The sequence below is a fragment of the Ochotona princeps genome, chromosome 23 (assembly GCF_030435755.1).
Source record: "Ochotona princeps isolate mOchPri1 chromosome 23, mOchPri1.hap1, whole genome shotgun sequence".
NCBI lineage: Eukaryota > Metazoa > Chordata > Mammalia > Lagomorpha > Ochotonidae > Ochotona > Ochotona princeps.
In genome coordinates this window covers 22909467-22932706 of record NC_080854.1, presented here as the reverse complement: position 1 = coordinate 22932706, position 23240 = coordinate 22909467, and the positions used below count along the sequence as shown (strand labels likewise).

Below are 23240 nucleotides of genomic sequence, written 5' to 3'. Positions count from 1 at the left end.
CCTAAGTCATATTTTAACCAAACAGGCCAAACACTCCCTCACATAATGGTGAATCTGTTGTTTTTACTGATTATGCCTCAACTGGAAGTGAGCCTTTAGCTTTAGTTAACCAAGAATAAACTGCTGATGCAGGGCACAGCTACCTAATGACTGATCCTCTGACACTAATCTGCATGATGAAGAGGCCTGTGTAATGTCTGCCATTGCTCTCTTGTCATTCAGGAAATGGAAGACTTCCAAATGATTTAAATAAAGAATTAAGCTCTCTGTGGTTGAGAGACACCATTTGAATATTTGTATCCATGCATCTGACTCTACGGGTTCAACCAGAGGTGGATGAAACATATTTGATAAAACATTGTGTGTGTGATGAATATTAATAACTTTTTTCCTTCTCATCATTCCTGAATTAATTTGTATCACAACCACTTATGTAACATTCATATTATATTGAGTATAATATGCGCTCCAGAATATGCAATTTAAAGTGTATGAGAAGACATCGTGAGTTACATGCAAATTCCATGCCATGCACTCTAAGGGGCTTGAGCATTTACAAGTTCTGATATCTAGGGGCAGGGGGCTGGAAACAATGCTCCATGGATAATGATGGACAACTGTTCTAGAAAGTTGAAAGCTATGCTGATACACAAGACAACATTTTACAATACATAGGGTAGTTTATTACTGCAGCATCTATTCACAGGAGCTATAATAATTACTGTTAGTTTATTATAACCCAAACTTGCTGTGATAGAATCTTAAACAATTACTATATCCTGAGTAGATTGGCACTTCAAATGTTTTTAAACAATTGTCAAATTTTTAATGCTGTATGTCAATATGTTTCTCATGGGGAAGAGTTTCTTTGAGCTGGGTGTTCATGACCACTTACTTTAGACAGTTTCAACAGGAAAGGAAATATAGAAGAGCTTGGCACAAATGTGGGCTCCCAGCCTTATGTAAGCTGGCTCACATCCCACCTCCTGTGGGCAGAGCAGAGAATGGAAGTCAGAAAAGGTGGTGCTAACGTGCCCACGACTCCAAATGGAAGGCAAGAAGAATTCATCATGTTTATAACACAGTGAAGGAAAGGAATGGGCCTGCATGTTCGAAGGTCACAACATTTGACCCTCTCTGCTGTAAAGCTTGTGATGTGTACTTGTCTTCAGCCATCAGCTGCTCTTCAAGAAAGACTTGCAAGTTATCCTGATCCATAGCAACTTGGAAAGCAAGGTCTGGTGACCTGTGGGAATTTCATTGCTGGTTTGGGCTCTGGTTTGTCCCCACCAGCCCTCTTGCTGGGGATTTGTCTCCAGTGTGGTGGTGTTGGGAACTGGGTCCCAGAGGAGTGGTTTTGGGGATGGGGACAGAGCTTTCCTGAATGTACTGTTGCCTTTCAAGTTCTGCCTCTGGTGGGCTGGACTAGTTACTGTAAAATGTGAAAGGCCCATAGTTCATGTTCTCTTCTTACAGATCCACTTACCTTTCTGTTTCCCGATCAAAGCAGCATGAGGCCATCACCAGAAGCTGAGCAGGAGCCAGCACCACATTCTATATCAACTAAACTATTACAGCAACAAGAGGTCAGCTAGGGCACTTTGACACTGGGCTGTCCTCAGAAGGTGGGAACTAACAGGGTATGGTGTTAGGTATATATAAGAGGCCTTCAGGAATCCACAAACACTCTGCTGTATGAATTGATCTGAATGAATAAATCCTCTAGCCCTCTCTTTCTGAGAGAAGATGTGTTGGCAGGGATGTTGGACTAAGCATGGGAAAATCATTTGTTGTTGATATTACACTTAATTTTTATTGTTACCTCTTCATAGTTCCCTAAACTCTTTTTTTGGTCTTGTACTGTTTTTATTTTTTTTAATTTTTAATTCATTAATTACATTGTATTATGTGACATAGTTTCATAGGTACTGGGATTCTCCCTTCCCCTCCCCAAACCCTCCCCCCAGTTCCCTAAACTCTTATGAGGTTATCAAAACCTTTATTTTTCAGTGTTTTTTTTCTTTTATTTTAGAGGATATGCTTTATTGGACTTGGGGAGACTGTGGCAAGCAACTATGTGTGTCTTTTCCAATTGCCCTGATTCCATAATTTTCACTTCTAAAGAGAAGAACATATTAGCAAGAGTAAACTAACTATAGAAGCAAAGATGCAAGGTGCACGGCATGGAAAGAATGGCAGCAAAAAAGCTCAAAATGTGGCTAGGAGACAAACTGTGAAGGTTCTGGAAGGTTGTAACAGTTGAGGGTTTGGACCTGGTTCTTTGGACAACAGGGATCCTTTGAAGTCTCCAACAGATGAGAGATGCGGTCATACTTCTGGGTACGTTGTTTTGGCACCAGTGTGGATGGAGCATGTAGGAGTGTGGGATGCCAGTTAGAAGGCAGTTCAAGTCATTTAGGGAGATGATGGTCTAAATTAAGATAATGATGGTATCAGTGTGCCATGTTTGAAAAGTTATATTGGAGAAAGTATTCATGAGACTTAGTTATACACAGGTCAGAGGATAAGGAAAACAACAACAACTTTAATTGGAAGCCAGAGTTGATAAGGCTACCATTAATAAAGAAGAGAATTAGAGGTGGGGTGGAACAGAGAGAGAGAGCTGGGGAGAGAAAAAGAGAGGAAGGGAGGGAGGAAGGGTAGGAGGGAAGCAGGGAGGTAGGAGGGAGAAATAGGCTTGGTGTCAAACCTGCTGAATTTGAAATGTTCCTATGGTATTCAAACAGTGTGTACAGAGTGCTATGATTTTTGAGGCTGGAACTCTGTAAGAAGGTTGGAAATGTAAGATAGATTTTTGAAAGAATCATCACGGTCAAGGAGTGGGTCACAGGGGGCGAGCACAGCATGGAAGAAAAGATGGCTCAGGAGAGGCTGTCAGGGTTGACGGCTTCGAGGAAAGAGGCTGGGCGGGAGTGGTCTGAAACAGAAGGACTGCAGCACAGAAACCCAGGAGGCATGATATATTGGGCGAAGCCATTGTTCTGCAAACCCAGGCAGGAGAAACATTGTTTTGGTCAGAAAGAAATCACCAATGGCTTTTTGAGAAGGCAGGTTCCAAGCAATGACTGGGAGACAGAAATGAGATTCTAGTGTTTGGAGCTCGGATGGGAGGCAAAGCAGGAAAAAAAATCAAGCATAAAACACTTCCCAGCAAAACATTTTATGGAGAAGTGTGACCGGAAGTGAGCACATCTCTATTCATGTATTAATTAATTTGCAAATGCATTTATATATTTATTGGTTCACTTGATTTCCAAAACAACTCTAGGTGTTAAGAAGGGAGAAGATTGCTGTGCTTAGAAACAAACTGAGGCTCAAAGGCTTGTCCAAGGCTATTTATTACAGAGAAACAGAGGTTCTGGGTTTCAAGTAATTTGATTTTTAATCCAACGATATTCCCATTGTACCAGAACAGGTGCTAAGGAGTTTTGACTTTACCTAGGTGACAACGAGGAATGACTGTAAGGTGCTGTGCTAGGGAATGCTGCGTTTTAAATCAAAGGCCAATGGAAATAAACCTGGCCATGAAGTGTAGGATGTAGTAATAAAACACAGTTTGGGAGTGGAGAGTGGACACTGATGACTTGGCTCTAAACCAGGACGCAGATCACGTCTTTCACGCTTCTCCAGATGTTGCTCTGTGCGTAGCAGAGGGTCTCAGCTTTCCAGCATATTCTAATATCCCTCAAATACTGTGAAATCTCTTTGCACAAAGAACAGACAGGCTTAAGGCTGACAATATTTGCAAACACCCATGTCCTGTTAGGGCAACATATATTGCTTTGTGTTCACTCTCTTTTGATGGTGTCTTTCTCCCTCTGGAAAGTAGAAATGATTTCTCATAAAAAGTTTAATATTAAATCTACCTTAATGAAAGGTGAGATGAAAGGAAAAAATTGATCAAGTGCCACATGGATAGATATGTGGAAACAATGTCAATGTTCACTCTAACGATGAAAGCTTGGAAAATTCTAGTCTCAAGGATTCTTGTAACGATGATGAGTTTAGATCAGGGTGGGATGATGGCAGTGAAAGTGGAGAAAAACGGCTTTGACACATGTTTTAAGGAAAACAAGGGAGGGGCGGCTATTTCTCTGAGGAGTTAGGTAACAGTAAATGGATATCAAAAAGGCTTATACAATACAGTGAGCTTACTATCTCATGGAACTGGAGGTGCTCAGGTAAGGCGGCTCTGCCACTTAACATTTAGCTTCTGTCTACTTTCCAATCTTAGCAAATGGGATTTACTTGCGTGGTCCCAAGCCAGTTGACATAGCTCCCACAATCTTTTCGTGATGTGTGGTGTTTTCAGTGCACAAACAGGACGCCTCCTCCTAAGCTGAGGACTCAAGTGTGAAGAAAGCTTTTCTGGAAGACACTGCCACTGGAAGACTTGCCTTCAGGATTTGTCAACCAGAAATGTTTGTGCAGTGGGGCACCAACCAACCCAGATGGGCTGGGATTTCGGCTCTGACCTAAGGCTTCTCCTCTGACCAGAATGGCTGGGAGCAGACCACCATGCCTTTCACGCTGCAGGTTTTGTCCAAATACTCGTGGATCTTAAGTTCCTCACATTCACCCTTGACCGTAAGTGGGACATTCTCGAGGCTTGAGGTTTTCTGACTTCTAACAATGTGACTTCGCTCTTCTCTCCATGTGCTGGTTGAAGGCACAGCGGAACACTTCCACCGCAAAGTCAGCTTCTGCTTTAGCGATGCACATGGGGGGCGCAATGCGGAAGGTCTGGGACGAAGGAAAACAGAGCAACACACCATCAGAGATGCAGGAACGACGCTGAGGAGACGCACTACAGGAAGAGCCCAGGGTCTGGTTTCTCTCCTGTCGCCTAACTGCCCCGTTACTCAGCACCTGTTCCCATTCCAGATCAGCTCCATGAACCTCTTCCTGAGCAGGGTTAACCCAAATCGGATTTCCATGACCCCCCCATCCTTTACTTCAGTAGGTCTTACTCCTTCCTGCACTCACGCTCTCCACCCACTCAGCCCTCTTCCTTCCATTCTAGCTAATCTCTGAATCAATGAAACCATTCTCCCCTTTGTCTTTATAAATCTTCATTCTTCTCAATTTCACACTTGATCTTAGCCCAAACGCTGAGAAGTGATTCTTCTCCATTTCCTTACTCAACAGCTACATCTCTTGTTCTCTTTCCTACACAATTATGCCTTATATTGCTTAGGGAAAACTAGAACCATTGGGCAGAGTCTTTCTCTAAACCCACTTGCTCCCTGAACTGTTCTTGTGTTCTTCCCTGCAGACTCAGAGAACAAGGGATGCCCACTGCTGTTCAAGTCCAAGTTATGCACCTGACCCTGGATATTTCCATCACCTCTACTCCAGAAAACATCCCAGTGTTTCCTCGCAGGTCCAACTTCTTTTCAACAAATGTAAGGCTCTCATAATCCAAATTCAGTCTGTCCCCTTTGCGTTTATCCTCCTTGGTTCATCAGTCAGACTGCTTGTGTCAGGATTTGGGTTCTGCCACTCACTGTGTGATGTGGCGCATTTATATAACCTTTGTATGCCTCTTATTCTTCACATACAAAATAAGGGAGTGCAAATGGCTTTCCAAAAATGTGTGGACAACATATACTATGGAAAAGCTATGTATGGGGCCCCCTATGGTGGCATAGTTGGCTAATCTTCCACCAGCTAGTACTGGCTACTCCACTTCCCAACCAGCTCCCTGCATAGGGTCTGGGAAAGCATTGGAGATGGCTCAAGGCCTTGGAACCTTGCATCCTTGTGGGAGACCTAGAAAAACGTCTGGCTTTCAGATTTGGATCAGCTCAGCTCTGGCCATTGTGGTCATTTGCAGAGTGAACCAATGGACAGAAGACCTCTCTCTGTCTCCCCCTTTCCCCCCAAAATCTGCCTTTCTAGTAAACATAAGCTACTCGCGGTGCCTAAGTTGATGGTGCCCTGGGTCCCATCCCTGTCTGTGCATCTCGATTCCTGGCTGGAGTGTCTTTTGCCACCCATAGTTAGACTGAAGCGTCACCTTAGAGCCTCTTGTACATTTACAAATAAACTTTGTGAAAAAAAATGGGGGAAGAAGACACCAGCATATGGAAAAGAAAACAAACCCTACGTACCTATGTCAGCATGCTTTTGCATTGAAATACACTTATCTTTACCTGTCCCCTTTATAGATACTTTCATCGTAGTACTCCTTTTAGAGCTTGTTGTGAGCAGTGTACAGGCCAACATAGACTACAGGTGGAAAAAGTGCCAGGTAGATCCATGGTCAAGGCTGCCTTCCTTCTCTTCCTCCTCCCTGTCCCAGACCCTAAGCTCCAGTCCCACTACAGCACCCATGGGCGCCCGCCGTCTGCCGTGATTGTGTGAATGGGGGAATGCTCTGCGTGTAGGCTTGGTTAGGATCAGGCTGAGCAGGAAGGCTGATCTTGGCTGCTGCTCTCTGGCTCCTCCCCCAGCACCCCATTTGGACATTTCTAGAGAAGTTCCCTACTTGGTATCATTGTGTCTGTTGATGAGTCTCCCCCAACCGCTCCCTGAACAGGGGTCGGGGGGTTGGGGGAAGCAGCTCTTATTAACCACGATACGTCACTCCCCAGGGTATCACCTGCTGCATAACACCAGAAAAAAATGCTTGCCAAGTAGCGAAAGGATGGCTAAGCCAGCAGCCAACCACCTTGTAGGTCTCAGGATTTTGTGCTGATTCACACAGAAAAATACGTGCAGAGATTCTGTAGAAGTTCGGCATGGCAGCCTCTGGTTTCTCTGAAAACGGGGTGCAGGGGGATTTCAGGACTCAGGCTAATGGTGAGAGGCGAGAGCGTGCAAGGAAGCTGGCAACAGGGGAATGTTTATAACCAGAAACGCTCAGCCCCCGAGGGAAGGGTAGCAGGGAATGGCTGAACTGGAGCCCTGCCTTAGGGCTCTGGCATAGGGGAATTCACCTCCCCTGCTAAAGGTGCCGGGTCAGCCAGAGCTATTAGGTGGCATACCACGATCACGAGGTTGAAGCCAGGAGCTGTTTAAGCATGTCTAGTATTGCTCTCACATACAGCAGGAGAGTTATTTTTTTGCATGGCTGGTAAGGCAGCTAGCTAGATGTGCGGCACTTTTCCGCAGACACCAAACCAGTTCCTACAGTGCCACCTCGTGGCCAGACGACATCACTGCCCTTTCTTTAGAAGACACCTGTGCCTTAGGAGGTACAGCCGGGTCCCCCAGTGTGCCAGCTTAGGGTTGGGGTTAGGGTTAAGGAGCCATCTACCTACAGCGCAGGTGTTCTCTTACCTGGGAGAAAAGGCCGCCTCTGCCAACGAGGAGCCCCAGGTTTTTGCAGTCTTCGTGGATTTGGTTTACTTCTTCAATGGGAAGAGGCTGGCGGCTCATCTGTGAACACATTTTAAAAAATGATTTCTGTTTGGCACTAGCATGGTTGCAGGCATTATCGCCAAGACAAAGGGAAAAAGAACCATCAAGTCACCGGTGCCCTTCTCTATCTACTGTCTTCCCTGCCCCGTAACTGAATAAAGCTGTTAATTGTAGGACCAGATTTTTGGAGGGTATTCTTTCAAAATGTGTGTTTCTATCCCAATTTATCCCAAGACCCAAAGGCCAACTGAAGTGCTACAGAGATAGACAGTGAATCTTGGCTCTGCTAATGGATGTCTTGGGACTTTGGTTCTTTAATCGCTGACTTTTCTGAGTCCGTTTTATTTATGTGCCAACTCCCTTGAGCTTTTCATTTTGTTCTTGTGTACAAAGATCATCTCAAAGTGCAGGAAGTGGCTTAGAGGTTGCACAAGGGCCTGTGTGGCCCAGGATTCCCCAGGGCCACTGCATGGCTGGGCGGTTGTCACAGGGGTGCGATCGGTTTGTCCCTGTCTTCCCTGCTCCTGGAATTTTCTGCTGTTTCACCGCTAAGACTGCTCCAAGGGGTTAGCAGCTGAGAAGCAGCATGAGACCCTGAGTGAGCATCTATCTGTTATTTGCTGGGGAGTAGGGTGGGGTGTTTCAGACCTGCCAACAGCCTTGGCAATGACAGTGGCCTGGAACCTGTACTCTCTCTGTGTGTTACCTGCCTTCCCATTCTGTGAATACAATCACCTCCCTTGGATGTAGCCCTTTCTAGTCTGACTGTGTCTCTGTTCCTTGGAAGGCCCCTACAAGGATGGTCAAATTAGAATATTTGGGGCAAGCCTGAGGTCTCTGTGTTTTTGAAATGATGCCCAAGCACCCATGCCGACAGCTGTCTGCTGTTGCTGGTGCCCCTCTGTGCCTTCCTCAGCCTGGCCGGGCCCGGCTCTCTGGCTCTGGATGCATGAGGCATGTCTGGCTCTGGGGTCAGCCCTGCCATCCTGTGAGGTGGACTCCCCTGGACTCCACCTTGGAGCGTTGTCATCCATCCTTGTCTCCCCATCAAGCCCTCACCCATTCCTTCCTCTCAGTCTTGCTTCCCCTGTGAGGTGTTAGCATCTGAGAACGGAACAGACTGGACCTCCCTTCCAGAGATGCTTGCAATTTTTTTCTCTTTTGTTATGACTGAAGGTGAGAATAAAACCATGCACACTTTCGGACTATTGGGCCTGGGAGAGGGGAAGATCGACAATGTCTCCTTGATCGCAGGATACATTCCTGCATGCCTCTGGGTTCTCAACCGCTGGAGAAGGGAGGTTAAAGGGAGAGCTAGGCTGTGAGAGCTGGATTGCAGCTAACACAGATGGCAGAGCCTAGAATCAGATGGACCAGGTCTGCTGGAATGGCCTCTCAAAGGGAAGAAGTTGGGTTGGAGGTGGGGGGATTACCCAGTACTGTGGATGTGGATACGTGGCCTTTATTTGACTTTATCCCAAAGTTGGTCTGGGCCAGCCCCCTCCCTGCTAACACTAACCCTAGTCCACTTTAATCCTGCCTTCCTCGACTTCTGGGAATAACTGAATACCCAGCGAAAAGCAGGCCTGCAGAATTCTAACGAGGCACACTGGTGGAGTGGGCTCAGCTCCTCCTCCCCCTGCGAGGTTTCTGCTGTGAGGACCTGGGCATTGTCCCTGTGGAGGAAAACCACTTCCTCTGTGGAGGAAAACCACTATGGGGGCAGCAGTGCAAACAAAGGGCTGGTGTCGAGAGACTAAGCAAAGAATCCACAAAAGGATCTGCGGGCTGCTTTGCTGTGTTGAGGCTGCGTCATTGGAAGAATGATGAGGAGTGAGGAACAGTGATCTCGAGAGACCTAACTGGTTTTGGAGAAAACGCTAAGTTCATTTGTTGTGCTGTTGAGTCTTGGGTCTTAATGGGGAGCCTTCCTGCCTGGTTACTGGGAAAATCGAAAGTAACGCACAAACAAGCAAACACACAAGCTAGTGCAAGAGTTCAATAGATGTTCAACATCCTCACCCCGCACCTTGACCCCAGCTTCTCCTGGCTCCGCTTCACTCCTGCTAGTTCCCTGGACAACCTTCCCCTCTCAAAAAGTACAGATCCTCCTTGACTTACAGTACTGTTACAGTCTGATGAGCCCTTTGCATATTGAAGCCAGTGTCAGTCAAAATGCATGGAACACATGCCACCTACTGAGCACGCAGCATGAAGCACAATGCATGGTAGACTCACACATGCGTCCCCTCCTCATGGTGGGGCTGGCTGGGCTTTGTCACACGGCTGCATGTTGGGAGTGGGTTGTGCTGCCTATGACTAACTGGGCAGAAATCCAAACTCCAAATTCAAGGTAGATTTGTGGCTTTCATATCCCTGTAAAGTCAAAAAATGCTAAGTCGAACCGAGGCAGGTAGGGGATCACCTGTGCCCAGTTATTGCCTATGCTCTTTGCCTAATTTGACAAGAGCCCTAGTGGGTCCTTTTCCCAAATGCCCTTCCTCCTTCCTCCACTAGAGTTCTCAAAGATCTGCTAGCTTTTTCATTCCTGCTCAGTACTTCCCACTGATCGCTCAAGGCCTTTGCGGAGTCTTGCTGTGTGGGTGGGCTCTCTCCGCGAGCATGAATGCAATGAGCTTTCCACTGATGCTTGTCTCTTGAACTCTTGCCAACCCCAGGAAGCACAGAGAAAGTGACAGGTCAGCACCTACCTTGTCCTGCACCATTTCCATCCCGATCATGAGACCTTTGCCTCGAACATCACCCACGATGTCAAACTCATCTCGCAGCTGAGCAAACTTCTGTAATGCATAGGTGCCAACTTCATTACTGTTTTCCTGCAGTTTTTCTTCCTGAATCACCTGTGGAAAGAAAGCCCTCCTAAATGACCTTTCAAGGCAAATATTCTAGGATTGACTGAGTAGCCCAGAGAAGGAAATGTACATGACTTATAAGAGTTTCAAGAAACAGAACTCAAAGTCCGGGGTGGCCACATCACACACTGCAAACACACTTTTGGTAAGAAGAGACGTCTGGGTAGAAAGGGATACTCTTCCATAACTTTTTCAGCCTTGGGGATGGACCAGAATTTAGGAAAAATTTAATAAAAGCTGTGTTTCAAGGCAATTGGCAACATAAGCCCCATCATACCGAAAATCACAGTGCCAGGCTTTGCTGAGGGCAGGGATGTATGGTAAACAAGACAGTTGTGCCAGGGAAAGGGGCATTAGAAACACCTGCCACTTTGTGGAAGCCCTCAGTCACACACAGATCCTGGAGCTCACACGCCTGGACTGGTCCCTGGCTCCTTTAGCTGAACCGGGGTGGTGGCGCTGAAAGGTAGGGAAGAATTTTCACTTGAGCTCTATTTTCAGCAGACACTAATGTTTAACAAGTCCCAGTTGTTAACTGATAACAATTACATGGCTCCAGGTGAATTTTCTCGTTTTCAAGACCTATTTGCTCACCGAAATATTTTCTACCATCTGAATGGTTTAGATGCTACAGCACCTAAAATTGTCAAGGCCTGAAAAATGAAAGAAATGACAGCTTTTGGCTAACACCTTCTTTTTTCACGATCAAATCATTTTAAGGGTAGCTAATTAGTGAGAACAGATTTTTTTCCTTGTTTATTCCAAAGCACTTCTGGAGTTTCTGAATAAAAAACATCATGTTCTTGATTTAAAGATCAGAAAGTGTGAAAATATGGATGGAGAATGGCTCTCGCTGACTCTTGGGGTTTGCCATCAAGCTTCCCTCCCCACAAATGACTTATGATTGATTCCTTGGGCATCCTTCCAGCAACATCCTATCCTTATTTAAGCAAATGATATTGAGCGTATTAACAAAGACATTAAAAAAAAATCTCCTTCAACAGGTGAGGGCTCAGTCTATTGTGCAGTAGGGCTGAACTGCCACAGCTCCTCCTAGTAGCACTACTTGGTGCTCATCCCACAGAACTCAGATTCCCTTAAGAAGAACACAACAAAAGGAACAAATACAAACACCAAGAAGGCAGGCCCAAAAGTAAACAAAAAAAAGTATATTAATGAACAACTATGTATAAAACATTACCCAGATAATAAAGAAATTTTAGTGCTACGACTTGGCTAATGGAATTCTTACATTTTCCATGTAGTGGTTTTTATGTATTGTTTCCTTTTTACTTAATAAATTCTAAACTTATATATGTTAAATTCAATGCTCAACTTATTTTGAGAGGTAAGGAGATGCCATAGAGTATATAAAAGAGAATGCTGCCTACATTGGCTTACTGCCCAGATGCCTGCAAGGGTCCTGGTAGGCTGGGCTGGGCCAAAGCAGGAAGCCAGGAACTTAAGCCAGGTCTTTCACATGGGTAACAAGCATCCAAGCATTTGACCCACCACCTGCTGTCCCCCAGGAACAGGAGCACATTACCAAGAAACTGGAATTGGGGGCAGAGCTGCGACTTAAACCCATATGGTCTTATACAGGATGTGGCTGCTCCAACTGGTATCTTAAAGCATTAAGCCAAAATGCCAACCCTGATATTACTTCTTATCCAATATTTTGAGCATTCAAGGTAGATTTGATTTCCAAAACAGAGAAAAGACAGAATAATAACTGGAAATCAACCTTAAAATGAAATTTAGTTACTAAATCTTTAATAATGCAATACATCAGAACTCTGATAATGGATGTGTGGTTTTGCAATTGTTCTATGAAATGAGTGAAGCCCATTTGACTTGTGATACAAACCTCAAGCACAGCAGATCCAATAGCACAGGCCAGGGGGCTCCCTCCGAAGGTGTTGAAGTGAAGCAGGCTTTCAGCCAAAGACCTGGCAATCTCTAAAACAAACAAACAAACAACAAAAGGGAAGGAGGCTCGAGCATGACATATTTGGATCTATCTCATCTCATCACTGCAGTTGCATTTCCATTCAAGTAGTAAATGGTACCCTAGACAATTCATTCCTCACCTGCCTGTTGGTGGATGTTATGGACTTAACTGTGTCCATTCCAACCTGATCTACTGAAATCCTAATCCTGAAAGTGGTTGGATCTGGACACAGGACCTTTAAGAAGATAATCAAGGATACATGAGCACATAATGATGGGGCCCTGGTCAACAGGACTAGTAGCTTTACCAGAAAAGGAAAATACTAGAACATAATCCCTTTCTTCCACCCTCCTTGCCTGTTCCCAAGCACTCTAGTCAGAAGTGAGAAAGTGGCCATGAACAAGCCAAGAAAAGTGGTCTCACTAGGAGGCAACTCTGAGGGCAACTTGATCTTGGACTTTTGGCTTACAGACCTCTGTGAACCTAAACGTCTGTTGGTCAAGCCACCTAGTCTGTGATATTTGTCTTGTCAACCTGTGTGGACTAATACAGTGGATAAGGATGAGTGGTTCATGTGCTCCATGAGAAATCTGATAATAAAATATTTGAGGTATTGTATGAGTTAGAAAGTTCTTGAAAACTGGAGCTAAGGAAGTGGGACGTTCAATTAGCTAAGTGTTCTTTCATGAATTCTCTTCTTGAGACCAGCATCAAGGAAAAACCTTACGTTAAGGATTTAGCAACATCATTTGCCGATGGATTCAGTGTCACTGTAGGAACCTCAGAGGTGTGCTTACTGTTGATGGGAAAAGACGAATGAAGTGGTTTGAAGATTTTCAACAGGCAATGGTTCGTGAAAGAACAGCTTTCTGTTAGACTAAAATGGAAAATAATTCTAATGTTAATTTTCTGGATAGATGAGACTGGAGTGTTTTGTTGATACCAGCAGAGAAATCCAATCCTGTGGGCCTTGAATATATAGTTCATTGGTGTGGCTAGATCAGGTGAGAGTCTCCTTCAAAAATACGATGGCTGGAGGTTTCAGCTTGGTTTCGTTTTGGTTTGATAGCGCATTTTCCTCTTCCTAGGCAGTTGGCCAGAGCTTGCATTTCATTACAGGGTTGGTCTCTCCTGCAGCAAGTGCAGAAAGGGCTGGATTTCTTTCATGTGTTTCATAACCTGCCAGGCCTACTGTTTCATCCTTGGATGCACTTGGAAAATGCATGGTGCAGTTCTTGTCACCGCCTGCAACCCATCCGATTTCCAACCCACATGCTTTAGACCACCACCAAAAGAGGAGGCCCCAAAGCCAGCACAGGCTGCTCTTACCTGGAGTTGTCACAACTGCTGCCATGGGAAAGCCGTTCCCAATCCCTTTAGCCATGGTGACGATGTCAGGCAGTACGCCCTGGGCTTGGAAGCCCCAGAAGTGAGAGCCTAGTCTTCCAAATCCTGTCTGCACCTGATGGGAACACATTCAAACCCACCGGGAACCTTTCACGAAATGAGATTGCTCCCCGCCCCTATTTACTCTTTCTCCTTTCTTCTCCTGTCTGTTCCTCTTGCCGTCACCACCTCAACACCACTCCCATGGTTGTACTAACCTAGCCAGAACACTTCATCTATTTTAATCTATGTCTGATTGATTAGGCATCAAAGGCCATTTGCTAGCTTTGCATGATTCCAAAAGTGTCCTCCTCCCCTCCTCTGAACCTCGATTAATGCCTCCAGGTGCAGGTGAAAGTGATCACAGTGATTAGCAGCTTTCTGAAGCTTCTGCTGAGTGTGAAACAGTGGAGGAGAAAAGTGAGAAGTTGGGCGTGGCCCTGGCAGGGGAGCAGGAATCACTGTCAGTCTGCAGGTGGGGTGTGGGGGTTAGGGTGGAGGCTGTGACACCTGCCTCCCTGTGGGCTGGCCCAGCCCTCCCCAGGGATCCCTCTTTCTTCCCAGAACCCTCTGGTGAGGAGGACCTGCCTGAGCCAGTTAACTCAGGAATGAATGAGCCGCTCCAGGAAGTCAGTGATCTGGGCAGAAGGGAACCTTAGTCAGTTGCGCACGCTGTTGCCTGTCTTCTCCCTGCGTCCTCTCACTAACTTCTCTCCTCCCGTTTGTGGCCTCCTCACTTGTTCTAGGAAGCTTTTCCAGAAGGCCAGTGGGCTCCCACTCCAAGCACCTGGGACTCGCGGCCTTCAGATCTCTCATGGGGGTCCTTATGAGAATTGTATGAGGGCATCCTCCAAAACCTCATGGAAAACACATATTAAAGGAAACTTGGCAAGAATTCCAAATCTTTGAACCACACAGTAAGCATATCTGTCATTTTCCAAAAGCTTTTTGATGCACTCTCACAGGAGTCACAAGGCAAGGGCCACCTACCCTCCATCCTTGTGTGTGATGGCAAGGACCATGTCTCCCTCCTCTCTCTGCCCTTTCCTCCCAGCAGAGTGCCTGATGCAGAGGAGACACTGCTGGCAGAGTGAGTGAAAGTGAAACACCTAACCGATCGGGACTCACCAACTCTCCAAGGCTAGTTTCTTCCACAGCCTTCCCAGGGAATACTTCTGATCTCTCTCTGGGCCTTGGTGTCTCTGTCTGCCTAGTCTGGGGAAGCTGAGTTTGAGCCTTGTGTTTGTCCTTATTAACTGTATAGACCTTGATAGATGGATTTAACCTTCTTAGACCCAAGTGCACTTATGTGTAAAGTGTGAATAGAAACAGTGGGACACACTGTACAGATTGTTCTACGCATTGAACAAGTTAGTACTTGCAAACTTTCTGCACAGTGGCTGACACATAGGAAGCACTCAGAAAGCTCTAGCTTCCCTTGTTTTTGTCATTAGCACAGTCCTTCTGAAGGTTACCTTGTGCCGGACAGTTTCCAACAACTTCATGAAATTCGTAAAATACAAGACCTTGGAAAATTCTGAAATTTATGTTTTCTTTGAATTCAGCTTCTCTTCTCTCTCTAATTAGTCCAACTCTGGAAGCTTTATTACTTGCTGATTCTGGGACTAAAGTTCATCCTCTTTCTTAATATAGTTAATTTTAAACTGATTGGATACACTCTTCTTTTAAATGGAGGATTAACTTGCTTCAGCTAGAACTTAGCTGTTTATGACAGGTTAGGGCAATGGGAGGGAGGATCGCGGCTGGAGGAGGCTGTGACAGCAATGCCCAGTACTCCAGCGAAACTCAATGCACCTGAAGCTGATCATGAAAAACACTGCAAAATATCTGTCCACAGAAAGCACTGCAAAATATCTGCGCAAGGGGAGGGAGCAGTCCCGTCTGCCCTGTCCCTTCATCTTAGGTGGAGCTAGGAAGCAAATTAACACAAAGCTGATGACCAAGAGAAAGGCATACAAGTGCTATTCAATCCTTTGTACATGGGGGTCTCCCCATGCCAGTGAGGTCCAAAGAAACATCTGGAACACAGTTCTTTTGTCCCCCTTTTCAGATAATGGCAAGGCACAGAGCAGTGGATGGGAACTAGAGGCAGAAAACTGGAAGGCGAACATAAGTGAGCTGGAGAATGTGTCCAGGAGAGCATAGTAGGCAGGTGGAGGTGAAACAAAGTTCTCTACACACTAACATCTTCAGCTCCTTAATTCTCAGTATTAAAAAGAAAACTATTTTGGTGTGCTGCACCACCAGCAGCTGCACTGGATTTTAAGTTGAGGAAAGTGTCCCTGTTGTCATCCTTTAGTCTCTTGGTCTCCATGGCTAGTCTTAGTAGCAGACAAAACAGTGCTTTCTTTGACACACTGTAATGTGAGGTGTAATTATAAGTAACTTATCCCTGTTTGGATGCACCTAGGGTACAGCTCACACAGCCAGGGAGATGTATTCCTGCCATATGAGTCATATTGGAGGTATTGCGTGCCTGTTCCAACCATACTTAGTTTTCACTCAAGCTTATTTACAACTTTGGGGGAACACTTTTCCAAATGTCTACATTGTCTACATTATTCTGATGTAGAGGCTGGGTTGCTGTTGACTTATATTGAAAAACGTCATTTTCACGCAAACTTTGCCACAACAAACATACATGTTGCAAAATTGGTCAATATTAACCTTTAAAAATTAAGATGAAAACTTGGACAAGCAATTAAGCATGACTTTTCTGTCAGCTGCACCTGAAGCAGTTCCCCTTAAGAAAATTTAAAAGTTCATGGAGTATGGGTCTAGTGCAATGGCTCAATTGGCTGATTATCTCTTTTCAGGCAATGGGATCCCATATGACTGCTCCACTTCCCATCCAACTCCCTGCTTGTGACCTGGGAGGGCAGCAGAGGATGGATCAAAGCTTTGGGACCCTGTACCCACATGGGAAACCTTGGGAAGAATCCTGACTCCTGGCTTCGGATTGGCTCAGCTCCAGCCACTGCGGCCACTAGGGGAGTGAACCGGCAGGTGGAAGATCTCTGTAGATCTACTTTTCCAATAAAAGTGAATAAATCTTTAAAAGTTTGCGGAGTAATGGCAGTAACACCTATGGCTGTTAGCAAGTTGTTTAAGATACCACAGTGTCTGGGTTCTGATTTCTATCCAACTTGCGGCTAGCGTTCACACTGGGAGACAGTGCGTGACAGACCAAGTAGTTGGGTCCCTGCCATCCATGTGTGAGACTCAAATTGAATTCCTGGCTCCTGCTTTGGCCTGGTATGGTAGGCAATTTTTAGTGAGTGACTCTAAAGACAGATCTCATTCTCCTCTTAAAACTAATAAAAATAAATAAACGGCAGAGCTCAGTTTGGATGTTTAAGATCTGCTGTGGTTGTTAAACTCACTAGTTAATCTTCTAACAAACCAACCAGCCCTACTAGTGAAAGTTCATTTGTCTATAGCCATCCTTGGTAATCCATGTTATCCATGCTCTGTGCCCAAAGTGTTTGTTGTTTGTTTTTTTTCCATTTCCATTGCTCTAACTTGCCGTTCTGTGGTACTCACTTCATCTGCAATGCACACTCCTCCTTTCTCTCGCACCAGCTGGAAGGCTTCCTTTAGAAAGCCCTTTGGGTACTGGACAACTCCGTTGCCGCCCTGCAAAAGACCACAACCAAAAAAGACCTGTTACAATAGCCCAAGCTCCTTCAGAGTATTTAAAAGAAGACAGATCATTATCACATTAATTTTTAACACAACCTGTAGAACTATTTATTTCAACCACAAGTGAAAACAGGAGCTGTTGCTCTTAAACCAACCCTTCTGGAAAAATCATGCAAATATGATTTTTTTTCTGAGATAACAAAAAGGTAGAATGAGGGCACTTGGTGAGGTTAAAGACAGGTGTTTACCACAATGCGGCTGTTAAGCAATAACACTGCTAGGAGCTCCTTTTTTTGAGACTCTTAGGAATTAACTAGTTTCATCTGTCTAGTCATCATGGACTTGGAGAAGATGGTTTTGTGAAGGTCAATCGAAAAGCAGCATTTTGTATTTTCAAAGGGTTTGAGAGAAAGACTTGAATTTGGAGCAGGACACAGCAATGGGCACTTGATTAATTTGAAATTCTCTAAAATACATGAATGAAGACTCTTAATAATTGAAAATTAGGCTCAATGAAAAATCCAAGGTTCATATACCCACTTGAATTGGTTCAGCAAAAAATCCAGCAATTGACTTGGCTACAGAAGTGTTCAGGGTATCTTTGAACTGTTCAATATACTGATCTTTAGCTTCACAGCAGTCTGAAAAAACAAACACATAAACATATCTCACAGCCTTTGAAGATATGAGAATGGCATCCAGAATAAAAGAGAAAAATATAGAGAAAAAAATCAAGGACAGTCAAGTGGGTAGAACATAGTGAAGAAGGAGGTGGTTGATGAAGAGCGGACATGCTGTTGGAACGGCTTGGACTTGGTTCAAGGAGGAAGATGAGGATAGACATTGAGGTATGAACAAAGCACTTCAATAATTTCCATTTGGGAAAGAAATGCCCTAAAGCGTCACTGAGTCTGGCAGATATAGCTGGTTTGCCTGGGGAGGGCCATCCTTTCAAACAGGTGGATCTAACTAAAGTGCAATTGGGACAGTTTAATATTTTTGAAAATAACTCTACTTACCTTGGCATGCCACTCATGCTGATGTGCCCTTTCCAAGAACAGAGTATCTCTATTGTAATAGTCAGTAAACATGAAGACATGTAAATATGAACTTTAAAAAGTTCATGGAAACTAAACTTAAAATATAAGTTCATAGTGGTGCAAACAAAACAAGATACAGCCCAAAGCCTTTGGAAATACCTGCTAGTTTTTTTTTTATCCTATGTGTTTTCCATGAACTTTTTGTAGACTCCTGTGTGTCTGGAGAACACTGAGGACTCAATCTAACGTGCTGGAGGTGGTGAAGTTCATCCGTGAAGCCCTTGGCACTCGCTCTGCTACTTCCCGTTCACAGACATTTCTTGTGTTATGTGAGGGGTTTTGTTGGATGGGGACAGTGTTTTGTCTTTGGAATCCTGCCCACAGCCAAGCGTGTTGGCTGGTACATTTGTGGTGTCTAATGAATCAAGAGGGAAATAAGTGGTAGAAGTTGTGGCTGGTATGAGACACTGAGCAATTCCACTTGACAATCCCTTAGCTACAGAAAGAGTGAAGTGTCACTGTTTGAGTGATTTGTAGAAATCCATGCATTCTCTTTTAGACTGGATTAGCTGCTGATGAACCTTTCCGCTGAAGTTCAAATTCCAGTGAAGAATTTCTTACGGTTCTTTATCTCCTGTACACGCTTTCAAGTTCACATTTGATTTTCTGTAAACATGAGAGACATGCTTATTGTATGATTTCATAATCCTAAATATTTTATTCTATAGTCTGATGATTCTGAAAGAGTTAAGCAGTGTTCATTTTACAACCTGGCAAGTGACATCCTTATGGGTTTCTTATTGGTTGCAGAGTTTCATTTCGTTTCCTTGCATGTTAGAGATTTTGAGCACTGACAGTGTATTTTCCTTGGATTACATTCATGAGAATTCTTTGAGGGCGAGAAGGCAGCAGTTCCACCGCAACATGATAGCATTTGCAACATCTGGGTGCACAGGGATCTTACAGGCAGATTGCTCTAAATCACAACTAGAGGTAGTGACTGTTAAGATCGCAAAGCCTCCTGACAGGCAGCCTGAAGTTCAGATTTCCAGCAGTTTTGCTGAGTCAGTTCCCTGCTTCCTCCATGCAACACCAGAATCCTCGTGTGGGCTGAGTTGCTTATGGTTCTTTGTAATTGACGCATAGATGGCAGCTCCAGCTTTGTATTGGGAAAGACTTTCCCACGATGTTCCTACTTTGGTTGGGTCATGGACTTTGTCATCTCCTTGCAACCCACAGGGGTCACACAAACTGAAGTTCAAGATCAGTTTTGGTAAATGTCCTTAGGGCAAGAGCTAACTTTGGTGTTCTAATGGTTTCTTTGGGCTTCTGAGAATTCTTATTTTCTTGTATTAGGTTTTCACAAAGCACGCGGTTTGGATTTTACCCAGGATTCCCAGTTGCTCTCAGCTGCAGATAACTCAGGGTGTCGTATTCCTAGGAAGAACATCCAACCAGCCCAAGGGCTTCAGTGGTCACCTTGTTTATTTTTCCACTCTGTTGAAAGTTGATAAAAATACTCTGCTGGTGGTGAGGGCGGCTCACCAGGCAGGCAGGCGTAAAATCCTGTGAGTGGGACAGGATCTGGAGGCAGTGAGGGAGATGACCCAGAAAGCTGGCTCAAGGGCTTCAGGCAGCCTTCTGCAGTTGTCACTGAGGAAGACAGCAAAGACAAGAGAGAGGAAGCATCCTGTGTTGGTGACCAGAGATCCCAAACCACCTGCAGCCACAGATGACATGCCCTCAGGAACTTTATCCATGCCTGGAATAGTCACCCAGTCTCTGAACTCCAAACTGTCTCCACGGAGAGAAGGCCTGCAGGGGGCCATGGGATGCGATGGAAACATCTAAGGGAGCCCACACTTCCCATGCTTAAGGACAAAGCCTGTCTCCTGAAGCTACAGGTGAAGAAGAGAAACCTTCCGCGATCACCATCCAAACAGAAGCAGAAATCTATTTCGCACTTAGTTCTTCATTAAAAAGTGGGGAACACACCACCTGGCTCTCAAGAAGCTTTTAAAACTACATGTCAGATTTGGGAAAGCCCATTGACAGTTATGGCTGATATCTTTGATTAGTTGGAGGTTGGAGATCAGAGTGTAAGAAAACAAGTACTGGCAAGGATATCTAACCCTGAAAGTACTTTTTTTGGAGACTATGCTTTTTTGACCAGAAGAAGGTGTTAAATAAATAAATCTATGCCTGTAGAGATTGGGATGTCCTATTTGCATAAAGAAATGAAGAGAAAATCATCTCAGAAAGCCCTAAATGATGGACCAGACATACATTCAAAATATACATTTTGGGAATAGAGCAAACCTATTTGCAACTAGAGGAACAAAAGAGAACATCAAAATCAGCCCTAATGGCTTACATTTGGATGCAATCAAACCAAGAAGAGGTTTTGCTTGGAGCTGTGCTAGACATTTCATAATGTTTTCCCTCATCTTCCCACACATTCAGTAAGGAGAAAGGTCATCTACTGTGTTCCTCTTTCCACTCAATTTTACACTTGCTTCAGTGGCTCACGGCTGTAACTGCAGGTCATGCCACCTCAGAGACAAAGAGACTTGGTGCACTGATGTCTCCATGACAACATCAAGGGGGTGGAGGTGCTGTTCTGCTGCGTAGTAGAGTGGCCAGAGGAGAGTTTATCTTTGCTTTGGTACAGAAAAGGTTAAGCAGAGCAAAGATCCGACAAAAAACAGCCTTTTTTTTTGGTAAAGTTTTAAATGAAAAGTCACATCAGTACGGGTTTGGGACATGGCAGGGGCAGTGGGTGGTAGGAGACGAATGGCATCACAGGTTGCAGCTAAAAGTCAGACACTGGAGTTAAACAGTCATGAGGAGTCCATAATGAAGGGTACTCTATAAACCATTTCTATTAAGCTTACAAAACAGGCTCCCGACTGCACTGAGAGTGCTGGCAGAATTTTGAAATGACCAGGATCCCCGCTATGCTTGGTAACTGTGTGTACCCAGCACAGGGCCCCCAAGAGGAACTGAAAACTGGAACCAGCTGCGCTCAAAAGTGTTCGACATGTTTCAGTGCCTCTGTAAACAAATACAAACTTCCTAGCTTTATAACAAAGACCAAACACTTCTCCAGGCCTAATGGCTGGGGTTCCCTTTTGTATTCCAATCCTGCTAAAAGTTTGATGCTAGCCTGTCTTGACTCTAGATCTGAGTTAAGAAAACAGCTGCCTTCAAATATACCACTACTAACAGCTCAGACATGTAGAATGGTCTGCCACTAGAGAGAGGGCCACAGGATTCTTGCATTTTCAGTTTGGCCAAAGGAAAAAGAGGAGGTCTCAAAGTCAGAGAGAGAGGGGAGAGGGCAGGAGATGGAAGTAGGAAGAGAAATAGGTGAACAGCTATATTCTGGGTTGGTGATTTTGCAGACTGGGTTCTGTGGGGTGTCTTGAACCGAGTTTAGTTCTTGACGCCATCCACATGTTATAGACATGTATGTATAGCTTCACTTGCTCCCGATTTCTGGCTTACAAGACTCTCCAGGACGGATCTCGTGAAATGCTGGGCTGGGCTGGGGATGGGCCTTGCTGTCTTTCTCCAGACTGAGAAATCTGAAGGCAAGCAGTGGAGCCACCCCAGCTCCGCTTGACTTCATGCATCCTGCCATATTGGGCAGAAGAACAGGAATGCTTTGTCAGTTTCGGCTCTTCCTGGGGTTCACACCAGTGTGGATGAGGTAGCGGTTGCCCTGGCTTTAAGATTTGAAAACTATGTTAATATCCCAGCTCCACTGTCGCCTCTGTGTGAACCTGGGTTTCCTTGATCTCAGCATAGAGATTCTAAAAGAAGCTTTCACTTCCTTCCGGTTTAAAATTCTGTGACTTGGACATCTTGTCTTATGCGAACACTTATCCTTTCATCTTCCTGCCTCCGTTATCCCATCAGAATGCTAAGGTGAACTTCTTCCTTTCAAGGCTGAACTTCTCAGACTTTCATTTTGCATTCTCCCTCTCAATCCTGTGACTCACACTCTTCCATTGGAGATGTTTCTGCCAGAGCATGTCATGCTTTTCTCCAGAACTACTTAGGAACAGCTCTTCAAAAGGTCTTGTACTGTGATGATGAATCGGAAGCAGGACTTCCGGACCAGTTAAGAACACGCAATGTTTCCATGCAACCTCTCCCTTGTGTTAGGCATAGGTAAAGAACGCAAATGAATATCCACTTGATGAAGAAAAGTCCTCCTTGTGAGAATGCCTATTAGAAGTGTTGCAAGAGATGTCAGCAGCCTTCAGGAACAGCCATGTGCTTTGACAGATGCTCTCATTTTGGCTAGCATTCGAAGTCCCTGGAGAGTTTCTTGATTGGACTTCTGAGATTCTTCAAAGAACTCTTTTCTCCTCCCATCTCCCACTGGGAATTGGTACATGATTGCATCTGCATTGGCTTTCTTTAAAATTGACACCAGGGATATTGCTAATTGGGTCAGCAGAGCATTCTCATAAAAGTTGGTTATGTTTGAGCTTAGCTCTGAGAGTGTGAGATGGCTTTAGGTAGATGCTTTGAGGGCAAAATAAAGGTAGGCACCCTAAGTGCTGATTCAGTGAGGGGTTATTTGTTACTCTCTAGCTTTGCTTCTTTCCCAGTTATTCAAATGTGATTGTCCACTCAGGGGTGGTCCTGCCATTCTCCAGTTCCTTAACCCTTTTGACCTTCCACCCTAACGGTTCTCCCTCTCACCCCATACCCATTTGGACCTGGTGCACAGCTGCATTTCCTAGTTGTCTGCACCGGAGAATCTCGACAGCGGCTTCCTCCCCAAGGGCCGTGGAAAACATCTGGGCACATTGTCTGCAATTGGCAAAAGAGAGAGCTTAGCACAACACAAGTGAGAAGCCATCCGACTGGAGAAAGCATGTGATCATCATCAAGGCAAGAGGACTTCTTCAAGTGATATTGAGAGTC

At 44.9% G+C, this 23240-nt stretch overlaps 1 protein-coding gene and 1 long non-coding RNA gene across 2 annotated transcripts in view; one reads left to right on the top strand and one right to left on the bottom strand.

Annotated features, from left to right (window-relative positions):
- Window positions 1-1489: 1489 nt before the first annotated feature.
- On the top strand, window positions 1490-14524 carry LOC131483094 (uncharacterized). Its single transcript, XR_009247510.1, has 5 exons — window positions 1490-1586; window positions 2033-2249; window positions 3290-3390; window positions 5297-5426; window positions 14343-14524. It is a non-coding gene; the product is annotated as an uncharacterized LOC131483094 (long non-coding RNA).
- The window catches only part of AGXT2 (alanine--glyoxylate aminotransferase 2), a 31158-nt gene continuing 12381 nt past the window's right edge, over window positions 4464-23240 (bottom strand). Inside the window, exons 8-15 of the mRNA XM_004583768.3 lie at window positions 23033-23126; window positions 17800-17900; window positions 17161-17253; window positions 13540-13672; window positions 12127-12218; window positions 10098-10247; window positions 7306-7404; window positions 4464-4764 (exon numbers count right to left, since the gene is read on the bottom strand). Coding sequence (XP_004583825.2) covers window positions 4648-4764; window positions 7306-7404; window positions 10098-10247; window positions 12127-12218; window positions 13540-13672; window positions 17161-17253; window positions 17800-17900; window positions 23033-23126 — 879 coding nt within the window. The 3' untranslated portion in view covers window positions 4464-4647. The remainder of the gene's footprint in view (window positions 4765-7305; window positions 7405-10097; window positions 10248-12126; window positions 12219-13539; window positions 13673-17160; window positions 17254-17799; window positions 17901-23032; window positions 23127-23240) is intronic.